Source organism: Condylostylus longicornis, unplaced genomic scaffold (genome assembly GCF_029603195.1).
Source record: "Condylostylus longicornis isolate FDR11 unplaced genomic scaffold, ASM2960319v2 ptg000055l, whole genome shotgun sequence".
Taxonomy (NCBI): domain Eukaryota; kingdom Metazoa; phylum Arthropoda; class Insecta; order Diptera; family Dolichopodidae; genus Condylostylus; species Condylostylus longicornis.
In genome coordinates, this window is record NW_026578024.1 from 11569424 (window position 1) to 11596778 (window position 27355).

At 25.5% G+C, this 27355-nt stretch overlaps 1 protein-coding gene across 2 annotated transcripts in view; it reads right to left on the reverse strand.

Moving 5' to 3' along the window:
- LOC129611820 (probable cyclin-dependent serine/threonine-protein kinase DDB_G0292550) overlaps positions 1 to 27355 on the reverse strand; it is a 164057-nt gene that overhangs the window by 127283 nt on the left and 9419 nt on the right. Inside the window, exon 2 of one of the 2 annotated variants that reach the window (XM_055525195.1) lies at positions 25642 to 25673. The exons of the other annotated variant lie outside the window; for it this stretch is intronic. Coding sequence (XP_055381170.1) covers positions 25642 to 25666 — 25 coding nt within the window. The 5' untranslated portion in view covers positions 25667 to 25673. The remainder of the gene's footprint in view (positions 1 to 25641; positions 25674 to 27355) is intronic. 2 annotated transcript variants of the gene reach the window in all.

Genomic DNA, 27355 nt, shown 5'->3' on the forward strand with positions numbered 1-27355 from the left:
TTTTCTTGCTGCTTCCATACATACAAGTACACACGCATACTGTTTTATTATTTTAATGTTCCTTTTATTTAGTTTATGTTGCTTATATAGCCTGTTATTCAGTGAATGTACAGCCTATATAGCCTGTTTTAATCTGTTAGCAACACTTATAATATAGGAATTTATTTAACTAAAACTGAATACAAGAATTATTAGAAAAAATTTCGATTATGTTAAGCCAATTTTATTAGATTTCTATGCAATAAAATTGATGGGAAAACATTTCTGAAAAAAATGAAATGAGAAGTGAAAAGAGAAAACGAGCAAAAAAAGAAAAGAACCAAGTCTCACATAATGTGAATTAACAAAAATTCATGGTTCTCCTTTCGAAAATTTCAGACACAAAATATTAACTTAGAAAATAGTATAACAAATAAAAAATGATAGCTATAAAAAATCGATAAATTCTTTGTAAAATACTTTGAAAGGTAAATAATTTTTTTGGAACTGCCTTCATTTAAAAAAAAAAAATTCACTTTTCTCGAATACTAAAAACGCTAAAAACCACTCTATTTTTGTTATATTTCCAAAAAAAAACGAGAAAAAAAATAGAGTTGACCTTGTCAACTCTGTGATACCCGTACGAATTTGTTATCCTATGTGCAAATAAAGATGCCATAACTGACTAAGGGACACATTAATTTATGCAAAATTTCAATACTGTCTGTTTTTCAAAATACTGTGTGTGCCAAACTACTATTTAAGTTGTATGGCAGCTACCAGAAAAAGCTAAGAAATTTTAACAAATTTTATCAAAAACATTGGCCCTAGTAATATATTGGCTTGTGTGAAATTTCAATACCATAGCTTTTATAGTTTCTGAGATATAGCCAAATAACTTTTGAAGTTGTATGACAGGTACCAGAAGGAGCCAAGTAATTTCAACGACTTTTATCATACACATTGGCCCTACTAGTGTATTCGTTTGTGTGAAATTTCAATACCATAGCTTATATAGTTTTTGAGATATAGCCAAATAACTTTTGAAGTTGTATGGCAGGTACCAGAAGGAGCCAAGTAATTTCAACGACTTTCATGAAACACATTGGCCCTACTAATATATTCATTTGTGTGAAATTTCAATACCATAGCTTTTATAGTTTCTGAGATATAGCCAAATAACTTTTGAAATTGTATGGCAGGTACCAGAAGGAGCCAAGTAATTTCAACGACTTTTATCATACACATTGGCCCTACTAATATACTCGTTTGTGTGAAATTTCAATACCACAACTTTTATAGTTTCTGAGATATAGCCAAATAAATTTTGAAGTTGTATGGCAGCTACCCGAACCGGTACCCCGATCATGTCCAATTTAAATAGGGTTCTGGCACTTACTACAATAAATCATTTGTGAAAATTTGGTGAACTTAGCTCAATTAGTTTTTGAGTTATCGTGGGGACGGACGGACGGACGGACAGACAAAGCTAAATTAACTCAGAATTTGACGCTGATCAAAAACATACACTTGAGTCTATATCTAAGACCGTTATTTCTTAGCGTTACAAACGGTAAGGCAAATTTAGTATACCCTTCGAACATACGTTCGTACGGGTATAAAAAAAGGTTAGATCAAAACAAAACTGAAAACAAAAAAATTTATAAATACGGAAATTTATTTTAGAACACACTAGTTGCCAAAAAAAAAATTTGAAATATTCTAAAAATCTGCTAGTTTACATATTTATTCCCAGAAGATTAACTTTAGTTTTCCAAGAAAACAAAATTTAACATTGGTCAGGACTAAGGATATATCAAAATTTTTATGAATTTAAAATTATTTCAGAATAATATTATATAAGAGTAAGATTATTTAAGGTTACTAAATATTCCAATTGAAATTTATGGCAAAAGCTATGATTATCGAAAATTTTCATTAATACATTTTCATGTATAATTATTAAGAGTCTGATCAACTTTGTCGCTATTTTATTGGCCAAGTGAGGAGAAAATGAGTAACTGATCCGATATTTGTATATAATATAATTTTCGAGTGAGAACAATTTCTTCGTATTGCGTATGTCGTTTTTTACTAAAATGTATGGAAAATTTACTCATTTTGTTTTTGAAGGTAAGTCGATAAAATGAGGTGAGATTTTGAGAAAAAATGCAAAAATCCAATTGAAAATATGAGTAATCTTATTGGAAAAATGAAATATCCATTAGAAAATTTGAGAATTCCGATTTTAAAGTAAAACAAAAGTGAGACGAAAAGGTGAAATACAAGATTAGGCTGTAAAGAGTGTGAATGGCTTATAAAATTCCATTTTTTTCAATTCTAACAATAATTCAAGCAAAATTTATTTCTGATATGGGTATCAAACAATAGAACAGATTTGCATTCATTTATATGATTTACAATCTCATTTTCTTGCAATTTTGTATATCGTTTTCGATTATCGTTCATGAAATTTCGGTATATAGATCTCATATTTTATAAATGGTGTTATTAACAAGAATTTTAATTATAAATTGAAATAATCATTTATGACGTAGCATTTCGAGATTCTATAAAAAGAGCCCCATTTTCAATGGTTATAGAAGTTATAGGTTTTGTAAATTGTGATTTTTTTTTGTGTACGTATTGTGACAAATTATCTCTAGAAACTTAAAAAAAATGATCTCTTATGGTATATAATAATATTTTGTGGCGATAATCGACAAAATATTTTTCACTTACAATTCCTAATAATTAAGTTTTTTTCTTCCTTCGTCGCTCCTTGGAGGAACATAGGGCTAGTGCATAACATCATAAATAGTCATAATCCAGTTTCATTGCGTCATAGTGTTTGAACTATAGATAGGTGACAAGACTGCCGTCGTTTTTTCTTTTAACCCTTCGGTTAAAAGACCGGAGCCATAACCACTGCACCAATGGTTAGGTTAATAATTAAGTTACTCGTATGAAACATAAAATCAGATTTTGTAATGACACGTAAATTAAACAATATTGTTGCAACTTTAAACAACGCCTACCAATATGCAAAATTAATCCAATTTAATCAACGTGTACTCTATGTTAATTACAATGTAAAAGAACGTTTTCTTTTGTGAAATTCTTAAATTTCAATTTTAGTTTTTAGTGAATTATTTTAGTAAGAATTGTTAGCACTTACTCCAAAAACGTTTCCTTAAAATTCTACAAAAAAAAAGCGTTTCACTACCTACCTGGGCATTTTATTGCAATGCATTCAGTAGAACTAGTGTATTGACATAAAGGCTAGCCGAAAATTTACTTTATTTAAATTTTTATCGTTTTGTGAATTCGCCTTTTATTTATTCTGTTTTATTATTTTTTTTTCGGCCTTTGCTACACTATTAAGAATGCAAAAAAAAAAAAGGGAAAATGGCGAAATAAAAAGTATGATGAATTTTTTTTTATTCAAATTTTATGTTTTTCTTTTTTTTTTTTGTTTTTTCATTAAACTTAAGGTTTTGTAATAACGCAGTAGCAAACGTAACATTTCCGTAACACGCAAACCAGGTTAATTTTTCTCATTTCATTGTGTGCCAAAATTTTCTCAAATTTTTTATTCCATTTTGGATTTTGTTAGTTTTTTTATTTTCTTTTTTTTTGTTATTTGAAGGTCCTTAAACCGGCATTTTTTCCAACTAAATTTATACTGTTATTTTTTGGTGTAATTTTAATGGTGATGTTATAATATACGAAAAGATTTTAATTCTGTTGTAATTGCTACTGTTACTATTAACAAACACACACACTCTCTCTATACAACTGTCCTAGACTAAGTTTTGCTGTTCACTATACTATTATTTAATCTTTATTCTAATGTATTATTATTCACGAATAGTAAAAGTTGAAAAAACAAAATATTGGAGTAGAAACAATAATAACTGACATGAAAGCCGACAATAGGATTAACTTAGTATTTATGAGTTTTTACTCCATTTTGTTTGTTTTTTTTTTTGTTGCTTTTATAATTTTTGTACAGTTCTCTTTACATATTGCTTTTATTTTCAGGTAGAAAATCATTACCCAAAAAAAAAAACCTAAAATGATAGGTTAAAGAGCCACTGGCCTTAAGGTAAACAAAAACAAAAAAATAAAAATAGAAAAACGAAAATATTTTCAAAATTAAGTCAGGGTGGCTGATGAAGGTGTAAAGGTTTGGTTATAAAACAGCTTATATACACTTAGAATATCTAAATTTAGATATAATCGAAATGTATTTTGATTTAGCACAGTAAAATATGTATAGTTAGTTCTAAAGTCCATAGTGGCATGAATTTTATGGGAAATTTTTATGTATTTTAATATTATTAGAGATTCAATTTGTATACAATTTACGTTTATATTGAAATATACATACATACTTATGTACAAATATTTTGATTTACATTACAAATGAATTTGAATAGAGACCAACTCTATACGGGAAATAAAATTTTCATTCAGTTTTATTAGCACAGAAAAATCGAAATACCTGAGAGAGTTTAAAGGCCTTTTGTAATTGTAAAAAATAATTTTTTTTTTTTTTAATTTCATTTTATTTGATTGAATTTAATTTTCCTGCTTATTTTTTTCTTTATTGTAAAATAAATTGTGTACATGTAGGATTCATAGTATTCAATAGAAGGTATGAAGGACAGCAATAATAATAAATGTGCCTATACCTATATAATCATAACAATATTGCTGTTTCATAGGACGTACTTGAATAATAATGGAAAATAAATAATTTTTATTTTTGCTTGCTGTTTTTGTTTTTGCATTAAAAATGTATTTGGTAAAAGTAATTTTAGAAAAGTAATCGTGTTGGGATTTTAATTTAAATATAGAATTTATTATATATAGAAAAATTAAGAATTAATAAAATTCAAATATTGCCGCAAAAATAAATTTTGTTAAGACAGTGGGAAATATTGACGAGTTTAATTCTTTATACTGAAGAAGCGCCAGGATGAAAATATTTTTTGTAAATCCGAAAAAAGCTGTACTATCGAAGATATGTTCGTTCTCATATTTTGTGTCTTATTATAAAAAAAAAAAGACTCTACTGAGTTCGAACGCTTCTAACATCGAAATTTCGAAAAATCAAATTAATGTCGTCCAATTTGTGAGCTATAATGTATTCAGTAATCAAGCTGCACGACGTCACAAAATGTATTTGAATGTACATTTGTGACGTCGTGCAGCTTGAATAACGAAAATATATATAACGAAATGAGAAAAAAAGTAAAATCATAGTATTCTCATTTTCTTAATTTCTTAATTTTTTAATTAGATTGCTCATTTTTCTGGCAACACTAAAATTATTAAAGTATCCTGCACCATTTGCAAAAAAATCAAAATGGCAATTTAAACTTGTACTATATTTTAGAAAAGAAAAAAAAATTATTAATAAATTCAGCAACAATCTCAAAAAATAAGCGTGGTCAAGGTTAATAATCTTAATTTTCTTAAAAGTTTATTCAATTTCGGAATTTTTGAGTTCCAATTTCATGAAAATTCATTTTATGATTGTTTTTCTTTGATATAAAAATGTGATTATCAGAAAATTGTTGACAATCATACGTTTAGATATGTTATTAGATTTTAGGTAGGAAGGGTGTCGAGTTAAAACCAAATCATTGGTGCCGTAAAGGCTTATATAACATTTTACTACTTATTAAGTATCTGTATGCTTCTTACATTCACATAATTATCGATTTCCTTAAATTACACTACATGTAAGTCCAAAAATGACACATAACATCAGACATTTAATTCATCCTCATAAATAAAATCGCCATCTCCTTTTCATATGCAATTCTATAGACCCAATTTATGGAAATAATACAGGGCATTGACCGCAAATCTGGGCTCTCTTCTATAATTCCTCGAAAATCGTTATGTTATAGTACTCCCCGGCATATTTTAATGTTCTTTAAGTTTCTTAAATTTATATAATCTTTTTTTTCATATAGGCACAAACATTTACCTGCACATACAAAAATATACGAGTTCAATATACATTAAAGTCTATAACACAAGATTTAATAAAAAATATTGCCCTTAAATTTCTCCAAAAAACAATTTGTCCAAAATCGCATTAACATGATGGCATTATTAAAGCGCGTAAAGTATTAAAATATTAAGTATAACACTAAATTAAAACTTTTCTAAACTGTATAACAGATACTCGTTTATATTATGTTGTTTAAAACACATAAAACCTATTCGAAGTTTATTAAAACTACGAGTATATGCAACAAGAAAGAAATTTCAAAGTTTTAAAACAAAAAAATAGAAAAGGAGAAAAAATTTATAGAAAATCCAGAAATTTTAACCCAAAAATATTTTTGTTTATTTTTTCTGTTATTGGAAAAGTTCAAGACTGCTAATATTTTATTATCATCATGTCTTTTTTTTGTTGTCTTTCTTGAAAAATCGATTTGTTGAACTTAGAACTTAGATAAAATCATAAATTTTCGATTATGTAAAAACCTTTTTTTGTTTTGCTTATTAAAAATTTAAAATCCATTAAAAATGAAAGGAAAAGTTCCTTAATATTTTGTTATATGAATATATACGAATACGAACATAGAAGAAATGGTGTATACAGCGGATGAAACACAATGATGGATGATTTAAATAAAAATAAAGGTTATAAAAAGGATTAAACATGAAGGAGACAAAAAAATATAAAGCCGAAACGTGACCAATCCTTTATTGTTAAAATTTTTCGTTTTTTTTTTTTGCGTATAAGCAGCACACACATTTACAAACTTTAATAAACGCAGATGGAATTTAGAAAGTAAATATTTATATTTGGAATATTTGGATGTGTGCGTTGAAAAAATTTCGATTTTTTTATTAGCAAATTTATTTTTTTTTTGTGTTTTTCCATATTTTTTTAATGCTTTGTTATTGTTAATTTTCTTTTTTATTGTATTTATGCGTTTTTCATTTAAAATAAATTTTCGTTTTTAAATTTTTATTAACATTATTGATTTTTTATTTTTACAAAATAGCAAAAACGGACGAAAGAATAAATAAACGTTTTTTTTTTACAAAATGGGGTTTAGGAAATGGTAAAACACAAATAAATTTTAATAAAAATCACCTTGAATTTGTGGTTGAAATTTTAATAAAAAATTATGTAGGCAAAAATAATTCAACGATTGTAAATTTGGCTTTTTTAATAGTTTGGTTTGTGTTTTTTTTAAATAAATCAGAGTTAGGAAAAGGTTGAAAATTATAGGATAAAATACGAGGGTTTCATATTGAGAACTTGTTCATGATTCACGTATTAGATGAAATTTGTTAAGAATAAATAAAATTTAATCTCACTCTATTTGCTAGATTGGTCCGATTTGAAAAAAGAAATAATACCAAAACTTTTAGCCCATTCTTAAATCAATAAGATAGACTAAGAATACTTTATATGTCCAAATTTATTTGAATTTTCAAAATTAAACTTGCTTTCAGAACCCTAGATTCTTCTGGAAGTTATATTTTCTGACAAATTATTTAATTTTACAATAATATTGCTTTTAATATCCTGAGACTGGGCCTAAGCTGCACTATGAATAATTGTAAAAAATCTAAAAAATGTAACTGTAGTCCGACAGTTCTATGACAAAAATACTTGTCATGTACTGATATGATAAAAAATCTGACATGTACTCCAAGTTTCTGTAAATCACGGAGGTGTAGAGGGATTACTCGTACCTGTAGAACTAGGATAATATTAGTATTTGAAATATTACACATTTCGGAAATTTGAATTTGTATCCACCCAAATTCTAGCTCTATACCTTATTATGTTCACAGCACTAAAGCAGTACTTAGCAATTAAACATTTTTAATATCATTTAAATAAAGGTGATTTTTTTTTAAACTATTACATAGACTAGAACTACTAGAAATTTTAAATTTTGTAATCGCTTGTATGATGTTGGAACACAAAACAAATATGAATAAACATAGAATTTTTATAATGGCCGCCAGATTTTAAATTGATTTGTGAATTTGAGATTATTTTTTTTTGAAGTATTAAAATTGTTCGAAATTTTAAATAGTAAAAAATTTTTTATGAATTTGTAATGTAGCCTTTTAAGTAAATTCTATTCAAATTGCTTTCTCTCTCCTTGATATTGCTGTAATTCTGATTATTTTACTTCATCTATACACAAAAGTAGAATACGACTGACCTTATGTATGCCTCAATTCCATTTCGATGACATTTCCATTCATTTTTCCATTCAAAATGGCCAAAATTAAAACATTTTCGTTTTTTTTGTGTTTTTTTTTTTTATTTGCGCGTGCCTTAATAATATTAATTATTTATGCAAGTGATTAATTATAAAAGAATCAACAGGTGACATACTTAACAGAATGGCATGTTATATAATTTTTAATTAATTTCTAATTTAGTAAAATTACAAAATAAAATGTAGTTGAAGGTTTTTCAAATTTAAATTTTTAATTTTATAAAATTGATTAAAAATAAAAAATATCTATGGTGTACATAATTTTTATTATTCTAAAAAATTTTTAAGAGCAATGGCGGCTGACAATGTTATAAAATTTGTAAAATAAGGCATGTAATTAATTTCTAATTTTAAATTGTGTCATAAAAATAAATTCATTGAATATTTCTGTATAGCTTAATCTGTAATAAATTTTAAAGAATTAAAAAATCAAAAAATAAAGGGAAAAAAAACTGTTATAAATAAATAATATTTGTTTTGTTAAATAAAAATCAATTAATTTTTACAAAATTCTAAAAACTAAATTATTGAACAAAAGAAAAATAAATTGAATGGCAATGAATTCATTTTAATTAAGTGTTCAAAAATGAAAATGACATTGCTTTATTGATTTACAATATGTCAGTTTGGGTGTATAACAGTTATAATTTTTTTAAAACAATTTTAAAAACGTAATAATTTTCAATTATTTCATTTAAAAGTGTTAAAAACTTCAAATTCACTGATTTATTGCTCCCATAAAAAAAAGTCAATGAATTTATTTATTTATTGCAGCTATAATTTTTGATTTGTCTGTACACATCATAAAATACCTGTAATTGGAATACTATTAAAAAAAAATATTGTTATATTGTTTTAAACAATGAACGGTGTTGTTTTAAGCAACGTTGCAATTAAACACTTTATTATATTTTTAGAAGCACAAAAGTAGTGTTGTGAGTAATAATTTTTTCGTTTCCATATTCACATTCTGTATGTGAAAGGAATTTAGAACGATTAACAGATTTTTCAAATTTAAGGTAGCAAGAAAATATTGAAAGCATTTCATGACACTTATTATGACAAACATTAATTTTTGATGTTATCAAATGCTTGTCATCGCTTCTTAATATAAAAATTCGAGTCTATAAGAAATTTTCCAATTAAATGGCATTCAAATACAGAATATATTCTTCTAAGCCTTTTATTACTTTACTATTCTATTGTGGCTTTTGGAATATCAATTAAGATCGATTATGTACTTCTGAACCCTATAACTATATTATGAATTTTACTAATACAACATCATAGTTGCGGAATCAATAAGAATGTGCCTATTACACTACTAATTTATCTTAATGGAAATTTCTTCATGCAACTGCAGAACAGATGGATGACGTAATCAAAGGAACGAGTTAAAGGCAGAAAAATTCATTAAAAAAATTTTTCTCCTCGAACTGGACTCGAACCAGTGACCTACCGCTTTCTAGGCGGACGCTCTACCAACTGAGCTACAGAGGCATGAAGAAATTTCCGTGACTATATTATGTTATAAGCCTGTAATTTTATACAAAATAGTTATTAATGAAGAAACCAGTTTCTCACTTATTATTTACTACCTGTTTCCTTAAAATTTCAACCAGTGTTTCTGGAACTGGTCAACATTTAATGATAACTTATTTTTATTATAAGATATTAGTACTATCCACAAGTAAAGCCTTCCATATTGATACCTAGGAAGTCACTTTACATGTGTTTGCTTATCACTAAAAAAATATTAGCCCATTTAATTTTTAATGTTCGGAACTACATTATTATTTTCGCAGTAAATTGATTAATAATTTACAAAATATTAATTTTTTATTGAAATTTCTTTAAACATAATACAATACAAAATACTTTAGTCCCAAAAATTCCTTAGGTCTTTTTCTTTTAAGTAAAGCTTTTATTTAATAAATAATAATAATCTCTCAGGTGTGTACTGAAATGTTTCACTATATATAGGAATTGCTAAAGAATAGATAAATTTTACCAAAGGACCATGGCATTTTCTACAACTAACAGCTACTGTAACCATTTATATCTAAATCCCAAATGGATATAAAATTAACTCCTTCAATAAATTTAACCTTATAACATAATAAATCTACATATACATATATGTATTATACTTATAGAATATATCATATAGGACATATGCCCTAATATGAGATAAATACATTTTAACAGAGATACATGCGAGTAGGTGTTTAAAATAAATATAATACGACAGGTATTTTTCTTAAATTGAAATCAATAACATCCTATATATATATCTTATTATCTATACATTGTAATAGTATAAGTAAAATAATATACCTATATATTCCAATTCAAACATAATCTGCTAAAAATCTAACATTTTGATATATTCTTAAAATGAAAATCTGCTCACAACCTGCTTATGATAGAATTAGAAATGGCCTGTATTATTATATAAAGTATGTGTATATTGGAATATATCAAATACTATAAGAACATTCAATAATATTATTGATTCCAATAATTTTTCATCAGATTAGCATTAACATGGGTATCCTATAGGGTTCATTTCTTTAATAATATATCAAAAAAATAAAGTAAGAAAATAAAATATATAAACTTGTATATTAAATGTGGATAAAATATATAAGTATTATACAATATGAGCGTAACATAACCTTCGTTGTTCGAGGAAAAGCAAATGAAACAAAATCATCACTGCCGCAATGTGTATACATATAATATATAGATATACCAAATCAAATTTCAAGGGCATTAAATCCTTCTAGGTTATAGGTATTTTTTTTCGTTTATAAAACTTGCTTTTGCTTGTTTGTCTTTTCTCTCCCACATGAGCTCATATTATTATGTATATATGGGTAATATACAAAATAAATGTAGAAGAACAACATAATTTAAAGAGTGGCAAAAATTTCATTTCTCTCTCTCTCTCTCTCTCTCTGTTTTCAATTAAATAATGTTATAAACATAAAATAATAAAAAATAAAACAAAAATGAAAATAATAAATTGTGTTTTTCCTTTTACAGATGACTTATTTTCTCCTTCAGAATTACGTACATACCTTGTTGTTCTTATTCTACTTATAAGAATTTTCTACGGCTTCCTTCTATTTTATTTTTTCCTTATTTATTTTCATATTTCTTTTTTCTTTCATACCTGTGTGTCAAAATTTTTTTATATATTATTACAAAAGAAAATTGTACGCCATATTTTAAGGATATTATTATTTGTTGGAGCTATATCAAAAATTCACATTTATTATTGAACTTGAGATGGAAAATAAAGAACCATTCATTTCAAATTCCAAAAATTTTTTCTTTTTCTTTTTCTTTGCTTTTTATTTGGTAAAGGTTGTGAAAATTTAACCATATTGATAAGTGTTGACCTACAAATAATTTTATTATTATAGAACTACCTCTTAATTTTACGATGAAATTTTTTTTTTTTCGGAAAGCAATTCAATGTAGGCGTTTATATGTGGATATGTGGCTGAGTGTGTGTGTGTCAATAAATGTACTTATAATGTGTATATATAGAAATTGCCTTAGGTAAAAAATAATGTTAAAAAAATATTCTTTAAAATGAATGAAAAAGAAAATTAATAGAAAATGAAGGACTTAACTCAATTTTCCAAATTTTTTTTTCCATTTTTTGCTATTCTCTAGAGTTACCTACATACACAATTATAATGGTAGGTATAGGTAATTTCTGAATGGACAGAAAATCAATTCAAGAAAATTTTTCTTTTTTTTTTTTAACATGGAAAAAATTTAATTTTCCTTGAAATTTTTCTATTTTCCTTATACATTTTTCGACTGATGTCTTAGATATAGGAAATAATTTCAAAAATACTTTTCTTAATTTTTATTGAAAGGAAAGTACCTATATATTGTCAGTTCAAGAAAAACAAGGAAAACAAGAAAGGAAGAATGAATTAGTCGTTTTCTTTTATATTTTTTTTTATCCTTTTGTTGAGTGAACAAAAGCTCCAATCAATTTTTCAATGATATTAAAACCGATGTACTCACACATACATATTTTATGTATACGTATATAGTTTAAACAGGTTGATTTAGAAAAAATGCAAGGTCTTACAAGATCGTGAGAATCAAGCTGAACGAGATACAGGAATTTTAAAAAAATTTTAGCAAAATTTTTACTTGACCATTTTCTGCTGTTACACAAAGCGACATTGGGGTATACCATTCGCAGATGAGTAAATGGAACAACATGTAACACGTCGACGAGAATGTCGGCTGGACTTGCTTAGTACAAAAGCGTTGATATCTCTTCGACAGGAGGATATCAATGCTGTAATTGTGTTCTGATGGGCCATTGTCTGATCAGCGAACATGCAAGGAGGACGGGCTAAACCGCAAACGATTTCTGTAGGAGTTGCTAAGACGGGGGTAAGATGAAACGGTGACCCACCTGGGGCATTTCAGGCAGATATTTCTAATTTTTTTCGGGTTTTACTTCTTTGGTCGCACTGCAGCCTTAGCGGATGTAAATGTTAGGGATCTTGACGGATTTGTGAGGATTCCGGGTGGTTCAAATGAGGAGTGAAAAAGGAGAGATCTTTATTTATTATTGAATCACCCTATATATTGGCTAACAATTGAATTCTTCTCTTAAATATTTTTTCAGGCAATAAGTTTCTTGCCTCTACAATAAAAGTATGAAAATATGTGAAATTATCTATTTAATATAATTTAAAAAACAATTTCGGAATTTCAATTTATTAAATATTTTTTTTCTAAATTTATTGAATTATTTATGGGTCGCACATGTGAACAACTTACAGAAATTGTTATTAAGTAAAAGCAATTAATTATATTTGTATAAATGTAGAATTATGTGCATTTTAATAGGAAATTAATTCTTTGGTACATAAAATATGTACGTTATAATATGTGAAAGAGTTGCGTGTAGTTCGATGAAATTAAGGTTTTGGAAGGAACTGAAATAAAAAATTCGGTCTTATCGAAGACTTGTCGAGGTTGTGTAGGACTTTATTCAAATTATTCATTTTCCCATCATCTTGAGTTAAAACGGAACTATTTCTACTGAAATAAAATCGAATTGAAGAAAATATTTTTGTTCATTTTTTTGTACATTTCTAATTACATTGAATATTTGTAAGTTTTCACGCCTACGCATCTAGTTTTCAAATGTAGCTGATTAAGGATATTCATGCTAAACTTCTATTATACACAGTATTTTGTACATAAGAGTAAATTGTATTTACAAAATATCACGTAGATACTTTAAGAATATTTTCATTTCTTATAAGTTGTGTAAAACTTATATATACTGCCTACTAATGTACGTCACTAAGAACACCTGTCTTATATTAAATAACATCCAATTTATGGAAAAGAATAATGTAAACATTTTATTTTTTTGTTTTCCTATGAACCTAATGGGAATTGGTTTAATCAAAATCTTGTAAGGTATTGACGCAACAAAATTATGTACACTCTACGGTCCATCATAAAATAAAATTTAGCAAAAAAATTAAGAAAATTAAACTAAATATTGAAGTTAGAAGGAAATTCAATTTTCCATTTTAAGAAAAAATTTTACCGTTTTAATTAAAGTCTAAAATAAACTATAGAATGAAGGAATGAAACTATAGAGTGTAGATTTTCAATGCATTGTATTCATATTTTGCGCTTAATTATAGTCGAATATAAACGTACATTTACTTATTTAGAATGCTGAAAATTATTGTATTTAATTTATTCACTTCAATTCGCATAAGTTCACTTGCAATTAGTGAAAATTTGAAAAATATACACTGTAGATTAGAATTGTCTTTTTAATAATTCGAAAATTTGAAATTTTTATGATTATTTAAAAGGGTATTCTAAATTGTATGCTGGTGTTAGAAAATATCATTAGAAGCTTTATAGAACAAGGACGGTTTTCTTTAATGTTGACAATTTAGTACAGTGATACGATCAATGACAAAAATTTCTTAATTTATTCATTCTTAGCTGATGTGAAAAGTACAAAAATTAAGACTACACACTAGGATTATGGTACTCCTCTCACTTGTTCCGAACTATAGAAAAAAAAAATTGATGAAATTGTTCACTTTAACTAAAAACTGAATAATTTTCATTAATTGAATTAGAAAACATTGATACTGTTTATCCTTATTGAAACTAGATCCTTATCTTATATGATACTTGATTGACTTGTGACCACGCAAGTCACAGTGCACTGTTACCCCGGTTATATAAATCTACAAAAAAAATCTACTGCTAAAGTTTTACAATTTAATTATTAAATATTTCAGAATTAGGTCAAAAATGAAAATTATAAAAAATAAAATTTTATTCTTAATGAATTCGTTGATTCAAATTAGAAGAATTTGTCTTCTAAAATAAATAACGAATTATGAAGGTTTGTTCTTCCGGCTGTGCTTTGAAGTTTTGTTCTTCTTCATGTGTAAAATATTTAATTTATTCATCATTACAATTTCTTAAATTATTTTTCAAATTTAATTCAATTATTTTCGAAAAATCCAAAATGAACCGCGAAATTTTCATCGGGCAAAAATTTCATAGGGAAATTTTGTTTTAAATTTTGGAAATGTAGCACGTAAAAATATATATATTGGAAAATGAACCATGAAAATTTACCACTTTCATATAAGAAAACTCTAGTGATCCAAATTTTCCGTGGATATCAATTGGAAATTCGTTAATTAGGTCAATTAAGAAAACAAGTTCAAAACAAGACTGCTGAAACAACTACATTTCTCAATTCTCAACAGATATTTTTAATGAAACAAATAAATTTTTAAAGCTGTTACCAAATACTTTTATGAGACCGTGCGGAATTTTAAAATCAGTTTTTTTAGTAAAAAACGATCCTTGATGAGTGTGGAGCACTGGTCCATAAGAAAAGGGACAGCTCGGGTGGACTATACCAATGGGCATATCGCTATGGAACACCAGAAAGGTTGCTCGGATTCAAAAATGTGACTTTCGAGGAAGTGCTCTAAGCATGACGATGGCCACTTGTGCTTAGGCGCACGATAGATCTTCTTTTCTTTAGGCCACAGTAGATCATCGCCCTATTATCTAAATCTACAATCCTCCAGTCTTATTATTTATTAAAAGTTAACTGAGTTATTTTTTTTTAATTTTTCAATCATTAAGAATCCTTCATTGTGTTTCAGACCAATTGCTTTTCTTGTCTGAAACTAAAATATTGTGAAACTGAGTATCTCAAATATACTGACAAAACTAAACTCATTAACAGTTCAAAATTGAATAACGAATAAAAAACACTTTAAGATTACATATTTTAAGATTTCTTCAATTTAAATTTTCTATAATCTGAATTTCTTATTTCAAAGTAATTTTTATGCTAATGACCTTGCCACATTACATTTTGTACTTATCCGAAAATAAAATTTTAGATTTTTATTTTCTTGCTTTTGGAATTTCACTCGAAAACAAAACCAAAAATAACCTTGACAAGGAAGAGCAAAGCAAGACTATAATAATTGCTATTTTCTTTAATTATTAATGCATAAGAGTATGCAAAATATTCTATAAAAAATTTATTCTTTGCAATTTTAAAAATTTAAAATCAGACACGAGTTTTTACATTTTCAATATTTAACTTAATATTAAAGTAAATGTCCTTAATAACATCCTATATTTTATTGCACGAAAATTTTAATCACAATGTTCCCATTTTCAAATGAATTAAGTAAGCAAGCAAATTTACTTATAGTCCCTATTATTTAAAATAAATTTTCTTAGTATTTTGGTTTAGTTTCTATAATATTATGCGGCCATTTTTACATGTACAGGTAAAATTACTTTATACTTTATTCGTTTTACTCCTTTGATTAAATTTAATCTTTTATTTCAAACATTGAACACGACAATATCATAAAAATGTAGTTGAAATATAACCAAAGCAGTCCACCTTAAAAATTTTTCTTGTTAATTTTCCAAACTTGTTCCCAAAGAAATTTATTAACTGTATTTATGCGGTATATAGAGGTTGGGGGAAAAATTTTCTTTTTAACTTTTAATTTTCGTAAAAGTGGTTAAAAATATTATAAAAAGAAAAAAAAATTTTTTAATTAAAAAGCGTTTACTTAAAAAAAAAATTCAATAAAGCATTACTTGTATTGTACTAAAGAGCCCTTTAAATAAAATTTATCTAGGTGAACTGTCCCTTTTATATAAAATAAATATATGTACACGATATTATATAGGAAAAGTTGAAAGTTCTATAATTACAAAGTTTTTATTTCTTCAAAAAGTATTCCTGGTTTTCATTTTCAATTTATTTTCTTTTTATTCTTTTGATTTTATATTACAATTTAACATGCAATCTTACAGTTAATTCTTTTTGTTTTTGATCGTAAAGGATTCACCAACTAAATAAAAGAAAATACTTATTAAATACATACATGCATACATATTATGTAATTTATCTATAAATTAATTGTTATCAAATAGATATATGTATGTATGTAACAGAAGTTAATGTTATTTTAGAGAAATAAATAGTATAGGATAAATTTAAAAAGTTTCTACTACAAAACTTTTCATTTTCCTAAGAAATTATTGAAAATTTCTATAAAAGTATGAAAATTTGTGCGATTCTTAACACAAATGAACAATTATGTTTTTAAATAGCATTTTGTAAAGCATTGGTCTTATTTCAAAGAAAATACAATAGTATGAAATAAGTACCAAATGTTAGCTAATCTATGAGTTATGCTTGCCAAATTAATCATTATTTTAATAGAATCAAATGCAGTTTAAGCCCTTTCAAAAATTGTTTGTTTAAAGCTTCCATCTTTTTTAGAGCCAAGCGAAAGTCATGAGCAAAAAAAATCTTGGTTAAGTTGAAATTTTGTGAGCAAAATTTCCTTAAAATCTCTGTATTTCGAAAAACCACTGAGGTTTCGTGCGTGGTTGTGAATGAAAGTTTGCTCCATTTTTTAGGGAAATTTTAAGCGGTAATTACTAATCAATCTGAATAAATATTACAGGAATATATTCATACGCATCAACTAAATTTTGCACAAAACTCTTGTTTTACCCATTTGCTATTTTTTATTTGCTATTTACTATTTGCTATTTGCTCTTTGCTATTTACTATTTGCTCTTTGCTATTTGGTATTTACTACTTGCTATTTGCTACTTACTATTTGCTATTTACTATTTGCTATTTGCTCTTTGCTATTTGCTATTTGCTCTTTGCTATTTACTATTTGCTCTTTGCTATTTGGTATTTACTACTTGCTATTTGCTACTTACTATTTGCTATTTACTATTTGCTATTTGCTACTTACTATTTGCTATTTGCTCTTTGCTATTTGGTATTTGCTACTTGCTATTTGCTATTTACTATTTACTATTTGCTTTTTGCCATTTGCTATTTGTTTTTTCCTATTCGCTATTTGCCATTTGCCATTTACTATTTGCTACTTGCTATTTGCTATTTACTATTTGCTATTTGCTCTTTGATATTTGGTATTTGCTACTTGCTATTTGCATTTCCTCTTCGGTATTTGCACTTTGTTTTTCGTTATTTGTTATTTGCCATTTATTAAAATTGCCCATTGTTAAAGGAATGCTTTCTACTTTTCCATTTATTAAACCTGTTTTTTTTTTCTAATCATATGAGAGTTTCATGTAAATATTTTCCAAAGTTCGGTATTGAAATTAAAAAATTTTCAAAACCATTTTAAACGTAAATATAATTTCAATAGAAATCGCATATAATGTCACTTTCTTATACTCGTAAAAACAAAATTTCAACGAAAAAAAAAAACAAAAAAATTCACAAAATAATTTGCGAAAAAAAAAACAGTGCGGAATAAACCTCATTACTTTACAATATAAAATTTAGCTTCTATAATTAGATTTCTAGAATAAAATTAGAATAAATTTGAAAAGTATTATTGTTTTCATTTGGGTAATTACGTGGGATAATGAAAACTAAAATTGTATTTTCAAAATAAAATTAAAAAATTTATTTACAGAGTTTTTAATTAACAAAATTTCGTTAAAAATACAGAAAAAAACTTTTTCAAACTTTTCATATTATTGTATAACAGATAATAATGGTTATAGAATTTTTTTCTTTTGTAAATAGCAAAATATTCATTCATAAAAATTAAAATTTAAATATTTAGGGAATGAAATAATGATAACATAATTAAAGTATTAGCAAAATTATTATACTTAGGAATTTTTATATTTAACAGAAAATATAATATAAATATACGTTAGAGGATGAGGGTTGTAAGCGATATTGATTTTAATAAGTAAACGTAGAAATTTCATCTTGTGGACTTTAAGTAATTTAAATAAATTTTAATTTAATAAAATTATATAGAGAGGTTACTTTTAAAATTAAACTTTTAAGGTCCTTATATATACATAATGTCGTCCTATCATTTAAATTTATATTTATTATACTGTTAAATCACTATCTTAACATACGCTTAAGGAATTTCCGAGATTGGGCACTGCGTGCTTCTGTGTCTCCTCGACTAATGTCCCAAACAAGACTTATCAAAGTATGGTCATCAGGTATTGCAAAATGTAAAAAACTAAAATTATTTGAAATTGAATTTTTCGCTTGCTCATTCTAATTAGATCCTTATGTTTCAACAATTTAAAAATAAAATATTATTATTTAACATTTTCTCAAATAATAAAATTTCTCTAAAATCTTAAACTAAAAATAACAAAACTTGGAATCGTGTTCGATTTAATTGCATTAACACGTTTTAAACCTTTTTTACTCTGAACATTTTCAATTCACAATAAAATATTATAAACGGAATCAAATGTCATTCAACTCCTACAATAATTTTCATTTTCATAATATTAAAAATTAAACCATTTATTTTTGTATTTAGTAAGAATATATAATAAAAAAAGGTATTTAGTAATCTAATATAATTCGAAACGAATTAATAATTAAATTCCAATTAAATTAATTTAAAATGTATAGAATATTTTGATTATATCTTACAATCTAACATACATACATAATATTATATTTTTATTATATTTTACCATTTTAATTTTGATTTACATGTGATTATCGAAAAAAAAAAATTAATTCGTTACTTAAAGCGTGGGTGTTTTTTCCATATCAAATATTCCCGTAAATATTATCGAAAATATCCTACCGTTTCAATATTATAATATATTAAAAAAATATATTACATCGAATTTATACACCTGTGCACATAAACTCATTATATAATGTATGTAGGCATAATATACTGTTATAATATAAAAGAGTGTACATACATCATATATAATATATTTAAAAATATCAATACGAAATAACATATTTTTCCCCATGGTATATAGATAAATATATCATACAAATTATAAGAGACAGAAATTTGTTATATAATAATTATCGAGAATATTATTAAAAACATGAAAATTTTTAATATTAATAAAAATATGTGAATATTAGAGCAATAGCCTTCACGTAATGTATAGGGTTACCAAAGTATAACAGTTTATTTTCAATTTTTTTTTTAAATATATTAATGAGAATCCTTTATATTAAGATTCTACATATACTTAAAGAAAAAAAAAATAAATTTTTAATTAACCTTGATTTTTAATTTATAAGAAATTAATTAAAATAAAATGAAAATGAATAAAATTGATATATAGGCAGAGCGGACTGAAAGAATTGTTTTTGTAAGCAGAAACTGTGCTTGGATTTTAATTAGAAAAGATTTCAATTAAGGAAATTATTACCGCGGCCAGTTAACATTTTATAAATATCCCTCAAAGACACCATTTCTATGCTATAACAGTTTCCTGAGGGAACTTTAGCGACCCTATAGGATGAGTTGAATCAAACAACATTCGAATCCAAGAGTGCACAAAATACGAAACGATGCTTAAACCTCCATACTGCAAAATCTACACAAAGTTGTTTGTAATTTAAGCGACACAGAACCCGTCACTGAACGGAAGACGCAATACATAGTAAGTTTGGATAATCAGTTGTGCTAACAAATGTATACCTACCGTGAAAATGTATACCTACAGTTGTGCTACCGTGAAACAGTATTAGGATTTATAAGTTATGCGAGTTTTTTGTAAAAGAAGTTGTTTGACAGTACCTACATTTCTTAAATTTTCAATTAATTCCATGAAAAGTTCTAAAGTTAAAAGCTTATGAAGTATTTTTTCGAATTATTTTCATTTCATCTTCAGTCTTCATAAATTGTTCTATTAAAAAACATTCTTATAAACTTTTTCTGTTTTCTTCTTACATCCTTGCATTTTATTTTGAAAGAAATAAAATTTTTTTATGAAATGCATTATGTGCACCGAAATTTATGGGTAATTTTAATCTTAATATAAAGTATGTATATATACAGAGAATTTTTTTGTTGTTGTATATATTAAGGTGCATTTGGGATCAATTAAAAAATTATAAAGAAATAAATAACAATATTATTGAGAAAAATAGTACACAAAAGTGAAATAAATGAAAAATTATTCAGAACCCAGAAGAGAAAGAATTCTTTTTGTATACTTGGATAATTTTTTTCCCCAATTCATTAATTAATATGGCATTGTGTAAATGCATTTCACTTAAAAAGTTGAATAAGGTGTTTATGAAATTGTGTTGCAATTTGATGGCAAAATAAAATACCAATGAGTGTTAACACAAAATTTTTGATTAAATTTTAATGTAATGTATTCAAATAAAAAAAATGTAAATCAAGCATATAACAAATATGTGACGATTGAGCCATGAATAACTCGAATAGTATATAGCTCAGTACATAAATTTAATACAGATTCCTGTATTTGGGCAGAAAAATCACTAAAATCCAAATGGTATTGGTCCAAGTTAAGTCGAGTTCTGTTAAAAAATTTCTACATTGCAGACTGTTGATAACCCTATAGCACTTAAACGACTAAGAATTGACTTACTATTCATTTACCAGCAAATTTATTTACTATTCATTTATTGCAAATTCTTACATATTTTTCACACTGTATAACAATAAATTTATTATAGAATATAATAGATTTGCCCTAAAATTTTTGCGTTTAAAAAAATTTGTGTTTAAATTAGTTTTAATTTAAAACTGTACTAAAATTTTAAATACACAACTTCAGCTTTCCAATCTTGATCCTTAAAATATTCACCACTGGAAGTACGTATCACATAAATAAACCATCATAATATGACCTACATACACAAAATTTATATATCAACTTGAAAATATGGTAGAATATTGTTATACAGCCTGTATTTTAATATATTATGTATATGAATTTATGTACGTGTATTTATAAATCAATATAGGCACCATTTACATTACAATAAAAAGGTTAAGATAATTTTACTTTAAAATTCGTTATACTCTCCTCTTAATTTTTGTATCCTATTAAGTCTGTTTTGAATTTTATTTTTGTATATCTACATTTTATTTTTAGAATTATTTTTTAACGTTTTAACGTTACCACAACCACTATACTTTTTCTTATTTTAATTTTTAAGTGAAAATAGACGAAAAATTTTGTATTGAATTTTTAAAATATAAATAAATATATACATACATATATGTAAGTAATATACATATACATATGTAAAAATACGTAGATACGCGTATGGTAATTCGCGAGGAAAAAATTGATATGAAAATAAATTTTTAATGTCGGTATTATGGCTTACCATTTCATTAAAAAGTAAAAAAAAAAATGGGTAATATTTGGTGAAAATAACCTTTTATTTGGGATTTTTAATGTTTATGGAACATCTCCATTAAAATGTTAGAATAATGATTCTTTGCTCCTACTAATTAATATACTTAAAATACATCAAATGAACCATTAGAAAGCATTTACGGTGATCTCATTAATTATGGCGATTAATCAAACTATATTGCAATTGGAGAAGAAAAATAAGCTCCTCATTTACTAACACAAAATTTGAAAATGATCTCCAATAAAGGATGTAGTTTTTTCATCATTGATACAAATTTAGTTGAAATGCCTTAAGATTTCTTGTATTAAATTTGAAATATTTTAAAATTTTATTGCAGATTTTTAGGCTATTACCGTACAACTTTCTTTATTTTTAGGCTAACTGCTTTTCCGAAACTCTTTATAATTTTAATTTTATTTAAATTTGGTTTTAATTTGTTAAAAGGCTTAATATTATTTATTTTATTTATTTATTGTTCAAGTTAGGAAAAGTAGTGTGTAACAGGTTCTAATTAAAAAACAAAAAAAACACCCTACAAAAACTCGTTATACACCACAAATGTAATTAAACTGTTTCGTGTCTTTGTATACAATTACAGTTTTGTTTGTATAACAATAAACAGCAATAATTCTTGTGTATATTTTGTTAAGAAGTTGCGTAAACATTTTTTGTTTTTTTTTCGAAAAAAAAAAACAACAATTGAGAAAAATTTTCAAGGACTTGCAAAATATAAAAAATTATCAACCATAGTTTGTATTTTCCTTTTTGTTTTAAAAACGAAAAAAAAATTACACTAATAAATAACATTTATTATTTTTCTTTTTTCTTATACTAGAATAAACATTTACTTTTTATATAACTGCGCTGAGCTAAATTAATAACTTTTAAATTTAATATATAAAGTATACAATTTCCTTAACAATATTTTTTTTTGAAAAAAATTTTTAAATTTCAACACAGCATCTTTAAATTATCCTTAAATTATGTTTTACATTTGATATTCTAAGCAAGACTTACAACATTTTGGATTATAAATGGGAAAATTTGAATTATAAGGAATTGCAGTTAAGATACTGTATAGAGTAGTCTCGCAGAAGAATTCGAAAGCTTAACAATACAGTCTATACATCTGGACAAACATTGATCTTTTGTGTATCTCAGTCATGTAGTCATTTAGAATTCTAAATTTAAGCATTTGATAAATTATTTTCCGTATACATTCAGAAGATCAGATAATGTTACAATAAAGATCGTTGATGTATTTTGGAATATGCTGGCAAATCTGAAAATATACTCCGCCGTGGTTTCAATTTTCCTATCTATATAATATATTCCCATTACAATCTATACATAACTCATTACAAGTGACGTTAATGTGAATTTAGGAATCGACAAGTCCTTAATAGGCTAATTAATAATTTCGAAAGCAGTGAGCCAAATAAGAGATTTATTTAAATAATTTTAAAGATAAAAAGAAAATATTATCATACATAGTATTTCACCTGATTGGTGTCGGTTTTATATGACTCTGAAGCACATCATAAAACCTTTACGACATAAAAATCAACAACGACATATCCATATACAAAGTAAATCATCCTAATTTTGTTATACCTTGCTATGAATTCATTACATATAAAAATTATACTTGTTACTTGGTAATTTTGTGCCGACATTCTTACAAAGATTAATGATTTTAAAATTCAAATATCTATATAATTTCATGCAAGAATTCAGTGAAGCTGGAAACTCTTTCAAAATCGCCTACATAAAATCTTTTAACTCAGCTATCAGTCTATATATGCTTTTAATTTGCTTATATATTATGTACACCTTTAAAAAATAATATTAGATTATGCTTATTTAACCTTGAGCTATATTTAAGAGCTTAAATTAAAACGCATTAATATTTAAATAAAGACAAAATATTTCAATTCGTTTATGTGCCCATACTTAAATTACATACATACCGACATGAACAAAAAGCTTATGAAATATTTAAATCAGAAATAATAAAAAAATCTCAGTCAAATTATTGAAGTATATAGGTACATATGTGTATAACAATATGTATATTGAATAAGACGTACATTGCGAGGGTGTATGTTGATATTTCAATAGTTACGCGTGCCATTTTCAGTATTAAAGGAAAATTTTTCTTAAATTTCATGCTATCATACTGAAAAAAAAAATCCTTTAGAGAAAAGTAGGTAATATACGTAATATAGAGAAATTTATATAGGTATATTATGTGTATTAAAAATTATTGAAATGAATTTTGTATAATAGGATTTGTAAGGATGAAAAATTTAGCTTTAAAATTATGCCATAGCATAATTACTTGCTAATTCGTACATATTTATTTTCTTTGTTTTAATTACTTTAAATGTCTTTAAATCATTAAATTAAATTATGTACATGTACTAAAATTATATTATTTATTTTACGCTTTTTGATCGCTAGTGAAAATTCAAAATGTTGATATGAAAGAATTTTTATATAGAAATATTAGAAAAAATAGAATTGAATAGAAATTACTAAAAGTTTGATATTGAAATTAAAAAAATAAAGTAAAAAATTAATTAAATTATTCGAACACAATTATACTCGTATAGCAATGACTCTAAGATAAATTCTTAAGATCAATGACCCCACTTAAGAGACGAAAATATTATATAATTTGACTTGCAGGGCCGGGTGTCATAATAATTACATACCGTCAAATTTTACTTAAATGCAAATTTAATAAGTATTTCGGATAAGGTGGCAAATATTTTCAGAGATGATACTTTGATCAATTTCCAGCAAAAAATTGCATGGGTGGGGTAGGGTGCAGATATGTATACCCGTTTTCGAGCTACAGCCTGTTAAAAAAAAAGGTACCAGATTTTTCTTGTATGTAAATAAATGCTTATAGCTTCGGAGTAATGCGACATAGAGTAACTAATAATAATGAAACATAGAGACTCGTTTCACAGGTGATTGCTTTTTATATTTCGGTCTTACAATCAATTAGATTTGAGTCATAGTTTTCGAAATAAAGCTCGTCAAAATCAGAATTTTTATTTTTGTTTTTTTTTTAATTTTTCCTTTCTAAATTTTCCGAAAATTTCTGTTATTAGTATTATACAAAGAATTCCAGAAATTATTTGCCACCTTATAGGAAACACTCTGCGCAAGCTTTATTAATCAAAACATTTAAATAACAAATTATAACAGACATTAATGTAAGAGGTAAAAAAGGATTATCTGCCGAAGCTTAATTGCTAATATTAAAATTCTGAGACAAACAACTAATGATCTGAGACAAAATCCCTAATATAAAAAATGTTTCAATTAATATTCTTTTAGCATTTGTTAAGCAGACGCTTCTATTATTTTATGTTCGAGGTCATGTAACACCTTCCATAAGCAATACACTAATAGTTATATTGCGATTTTTTAATTAAGGGACGTGCTATTCTCATTTACTTTCAAGAAGTATGTGTTGTCATTTTGTTCTTCTTATGAAAAATGCAATATTAAAATATTTTCAAGCTACATCCTTACAAAAACTTGTAATGAGAGAATTTTTTACATAATTCGATAAATTTTTTCACTCACTTAATATTTTTTTAATCCTCTGCATAACGTTTCTGCAAAAAAAAAATATTCAGCGATTACGATCTTTAAAACTTTAATTAATTTTTAATTACTTAAATGTGAACACAAAAATGTTTTTTTTTTTGTTATCTCAATTAATCTCATTATTAATTGATTACGTAAATGTTGAAAACTTTTAATTATAACATTTTTTTTTATTTTTTTTTCTTGTTGGTTTAAAATTCTGCAATTAGTTTATGGGATGGAAGAAACATTAACTAAATTGAGCGAAAGTTAAATGAGTTTAATATTTCAGAATGTCATTTAGATTATGATAATCACGCCTATTTAAAATTCTTAAATTGCAATATGATCAAATAAGGACTAGAATTAAGTATTTTTGCGGACCGCATTGAATACATTGAAGAAGATCTGTGACAGTAATCTATTTCGCCAGAAATGAATTTTCCTGTAATAGAAAAATTTAGATGCCCTATTTTTAGAGAGAAATTCGGTTCTTTGTTTGTTTGCCTCTTTGTCTGTATAATAAAATAATTCCGAAAAAGTTTTACATTGAATTTTTTCGTTAAGGTGTCAACTATTGACATGGGTAACTCTATTTTTTCTCGTTTTCAAAAACAATTTTTTTTCTCTTTCAACTTTCTCTTTCTGCCTAATACGTATCGCTACTTCTCCAATTTAAAAAAAAATTTCGGCTTCTTGAAAATTACGGCGGTTACGTTTTTTATAATTTTTTAAATGTTGCTCCACAAAGTATGCAATATAATTTAATAATAAATAAATTATGATAACAGAGTTGCCGTTTTCAAAATTTCATTTTCGTAAATTTTTTTAATAGTCAAATATAATTCTTTTTAATAAAGTGAAGCAGTTTACAACAGGAATAAAGATTATAGAAACATAGCTTTAAAAATCTATTAGTTATCTGTACTTAGCTTGTGCAAAGTCTAGATTTTTTAATTTATGTTTTGATATACAAAAATTTTATTACTTATTAAATAAATTTAAAAATCTACATAGCGTTTTGGATTTATTTTAAAGATTCAAATTCCAAGAGCACTTATAATTTCAAAAATTTTTGTAATATTTTCCAATTACCGGTTCCTTGTACATTATGTACCTTTATATTCTATTAACAAAAAAAAATTAATATAGGCGTGTGCCTTTTTAATAAAAATTAAAATTAATTTATTTATAATAATTGCGGCAACAAAATATCTACATACACGCGTATATACGCTTCAGATTTTTATCACTCTCTATATATTCATTTCAGAAACCCGCACATTATAAAATGAATAATTCATTTTCAGAAATTTTATGAATAATTCAAACTTTGAGATAAATATACATACTCTTCAAAATAAATTGAAATATGAAAATGTATATGTGAATATATGAGTTGGGAAAATAAGGATATTTCATTTTATAAATAATATTATAGAAACTAGTTTTAATGAATAAGTTTGCAATATTCTTGAAGAAATATTATTTTTTAAATTTAATACCTTAACATAGGTTTTACATGATTTTAAAAAAGTTCATTTTATCAATTGGTTATTTATTATTTCTTCAGCCTCTGTACAGCTATGGTGTTCAACTACCGTGAAATTCTATAATTTCATTCACTTTCTGAAACGAATTATACAAATTCATTGGCCAAACTCTTACACATGCAAATTTAGATATACAAAATAATTTGACAGTATTTAAC